At 37.0% G+C, this 3,295-nt stretch overlaps 1 protein-coding gene across 1 annotated transcript; it reads right to left on the reverse strand.

The window, feature by feature from the left end:
- Positions 1 to 1,020: 1,020 nt before the first annotated feature.
- On the reverse strand, positions 1,021 to 3,050 carry LOC126689204 (probable N-acetyltransferase HLS1). The gene is made up of 2 exons (XM_050384298.1): positions 2,577 to 3,050; positions 1,021 to 2,428 (listed from the first exon to the last, which is right to left on the reverse strand). Exons 1-2 carry the CDS (start codon positions 2,748 to 2,750, stop codon positions 1,445 to 1,447), a joined length of 1,158 nt encoding a protein of 385 aa, XP_050240255.1. The 5' UTR covers positions 2,751 to 3,050; the 3' UTR covers positions 1,021 to 1,444.
- Between the last annotated feature and the right edge of the window lie 245 nt (positions 3,051 to 3,295).

A 3,295-nucleotide genomic window follows, 5' to 3' on the forward strand; every position in this document is an offset into this window, starting at 1 on the left:
TTTATTATACTCTTAATACACGTGTCAAATTTTGTGTAAGTCGAATATTATTTACTATATAATTTATAAGATTATATTTTATGCATAATTTGAAACTACAAAAATTTTCAATTTAAACAATTTATTAATGATATAGTTATTGATATTTAATTTTCTAAAAATTTTAAATATGGAAGATATAAAAAATAAAAAGTAATTTAATGGTGGATTTGTCAAAATTCATCTCAAATAAAAAGATATTGAGTGACGTTGTAGTCTAAAGTTACAACCAATTTTGTAGCTAAACTTTGTCTAGCTTGGATAATTTTCCCGTATATACCATCCATTTACTAGTTTGGTGGGATAATGCACATGTTAAACAACAAATCAAGAAAATATTTTAACCAACAAAAAATAAAAATGCAAGTATATATACCGGCATTATCATATCATTGAGGCCCTTAAGTAAAAACACCTGCTTGCTTGCACTGATTGCCTCCACTCACAGCACATTGCTGTTTGATGATAGCTCTGTGATTGGCCTTATTCCAATTAATCTTCTAGCCAATTAAAATTAGAATCAAAATCAGTGTCACCACTCACCACCAATATTGTTGCCCTTGTCATCATGCTAATCATCTTTTACAAACAGGGCACAATTAGGTCCTTTTTTTTAGTACATATGAGATTGGTCACCGCCTTTTTAGCACTCCATGACTAACTATATATATATATATATATATATATATATATATATATATATATATATATAAAGAGGCAGTTTATTTATTTGGCAAGAGAGAATGTGCACCTAACACATGCAACTTTATCTAATGCTAGTAACGATCGACCGTGACCAGTGACTACAAACCCTAACCAATGCTTTTTTTTTTTTTTCCCACATAAACTAGGGCTATGGATAATGTAGGATTCCGCATTTGACTGGCGAAAAATGCAGGAATATAACAATGAAGATAAGGGAAAGATGACAAAGTTCCAAGTAGTAGAACTAAGCTTTTTTGTTGGAATACATTAATTAAGTGGTCTAATTCCCCTATATATATAGAGACGTGTACTCAATTCATACATATATCATGTTTCCTTTGTTTCATCTGAACAGATTTCTCAGTTGTCAATCTGCTGTTATGGCATGTTAGGGGAGTTCGTCTCGATGGGAGTGGACAAAGGAGTTGAGGGTCCAGCTAAAACTTTTTACCTGTGGGGATAGGACAAAATTAGGACCACTGGGCTTTATTGAATAGTCTGAATCATGAGGCGAAAAATCTAGTTGTGAACAAGGATAACCAAGGTGTCATCTATTTAAGGAAATCTTTAGAGATCTTGTGTCACCGATGTGAAAGGAACAAGAGAAAAGTCCCCACCAGGAGAGATGGATGGACTTAACAAACAATACATGAGGTGGGGCTTGGTTCTCAGACAAAGAGAGGTCCAAGATATTTTTGGTTCATACCTCTCTGGGGTCTACAAAAAGAGCTCGTGTTGGTGGGGTTTTTGTCAATTCTTGGAGGCTGTTTCTCTCTTCGCTTTTCAAGGCCTTAATACACCACAAATCTTCTGGGCACGAGAGCAATTTCCAGTGTGGGATGTGATGTCTCAGCAGCGTGTCCTTACCCCCAACTTCTGTTACAATAACTTTACAGTCCTTAGACTTATTTTTAGCCATGTTGTGGACAAATTGGCACAAACTCCTCACTAGCTTTCCCGACAATGGGCCCTCCTGGTGCACCCCATACATGAAATAGAATCCAAATGGATGGAAAAAATCTGGTAGGGAAGGGAGTTTCAAGCATGGGAAATATTTATCTATCAATCTGGAGCTTTTCGTGTATATTAGGCAAGATAGAGGTGCTTTCCCTAGCCTTAGCTTGAATAGCTCCCCACTGTTCCATACACTTAGCATGGCCCAACTACTCGGAACTTGCCCCCCATCTGATCCAAATGATTCACCTCTAGGAAAAGCTACCCATGTTCCCAAGCTTAGATGATTCTCTAGTATGTTGTCTATGTCATGGGGAAAAAACTCTATGGAAGACATGAATTTTCGATAGAGGAATTCGGCTTGTTCTCTCTTCAGCTTTACTATCTGAACGTTGGATGAAATATGAAAAGAGCGATTGATGTTAACTGGGTTAACTAGTATAGCCGGAGTTCTGAACCTGATGTAGCCGAACTTGTTCGCAAAGAGCTTCACTGAGGCCTCGTTATCTTTCTCGGTGGCCATGTAAGCATAGTCAACATCGTTGGCAATGAACCACTCCTCTAGCCGACGCACTAGACTGGACCCAATCCCTTTTCTTCGATGAAGAGGTGCAACCCTTAGGCCTAGGATATAGCCCACCCTGGCTAGGTCCTTAGGATGCATATGAACTCTGACAACCTTTATAGAGCCTTGAATGACACCAACAAGTTCCTTGTCTAACTCAGCCACCTAACATATCATCAATAAGCAGTTCTTTCGATTAGACATCGGTACATGCTATATTGATATATAGCCATATAGGCAATAATTAAGGGTGCGAAGAAAACTATAAGATTAAAGAGAGATGAGAAGAATGAAAATGAAAAGAAAGCTGTACCAGCATCTTATACATCGGACTGTTTCGAATTCTACATATGGGGTCACCCATAGTATCCGTGAAGAGAAAAACGCGTTCTCCTGGCCCTACCTCGCATCTTCGCTCCAGATCTTCCACTTGAGTTCTATCGGATTGCCCTTCATAGCTTCGAATTATAAGCTGCTCAAATCCCATTCTAATCCAATACACTTTCACACACGCTCATAAGCACGCACCAAAGATGTATATATATATATATTTATATATATACATATATATAGCATGCAACAGAAAGAGGGTGGTTTCTGTATTGTATAAAGATAAGAATGAGAGAGCTCAGAGGCCTATAAAAGAAAATGCGACTATATTGATATATAGTATAATATATATGGTTTAGCAAAGCAAAAAAGACTAACTTTGCCTTGAACTTTCGTTATGATCATCATTCAATTTATATGGATGGAATGGGAATTGGGAATGTTCTCTATCATCACCATCAACCTCGACTTCGACAATAATATTAAGACAAAAGGTGATTAAAATTAGTATGTGCATTTTGTCTCTAGCTTTTGCTATTGTTAACCAGAGAATTAAAAGTCTCTATCCACGTTAGGATAACCTCAGCCTCACGCCATAATGCACGCCTAAGACTATGTGTTGTTGGCCGAACCCGATTTGTTAGCCAATTAATTAACATATTTGATTAATCCATGTATAAAATTTTAATGGTGTCCTTTCTT

Source organism: Quercus robur, chromosome 1 (genome assembly GCF_932294415.1).
Source record: "Quercus robur chromosome 1, dhQueRobu3.1, whole genome shotgun sequence".
NCBI classification, from domain to species: Eukaryota; Viridiplantae; Streptophyta; class Magnoliopsida; order Fagales; family Fagaceae; genus Quercus; species Quercus robur.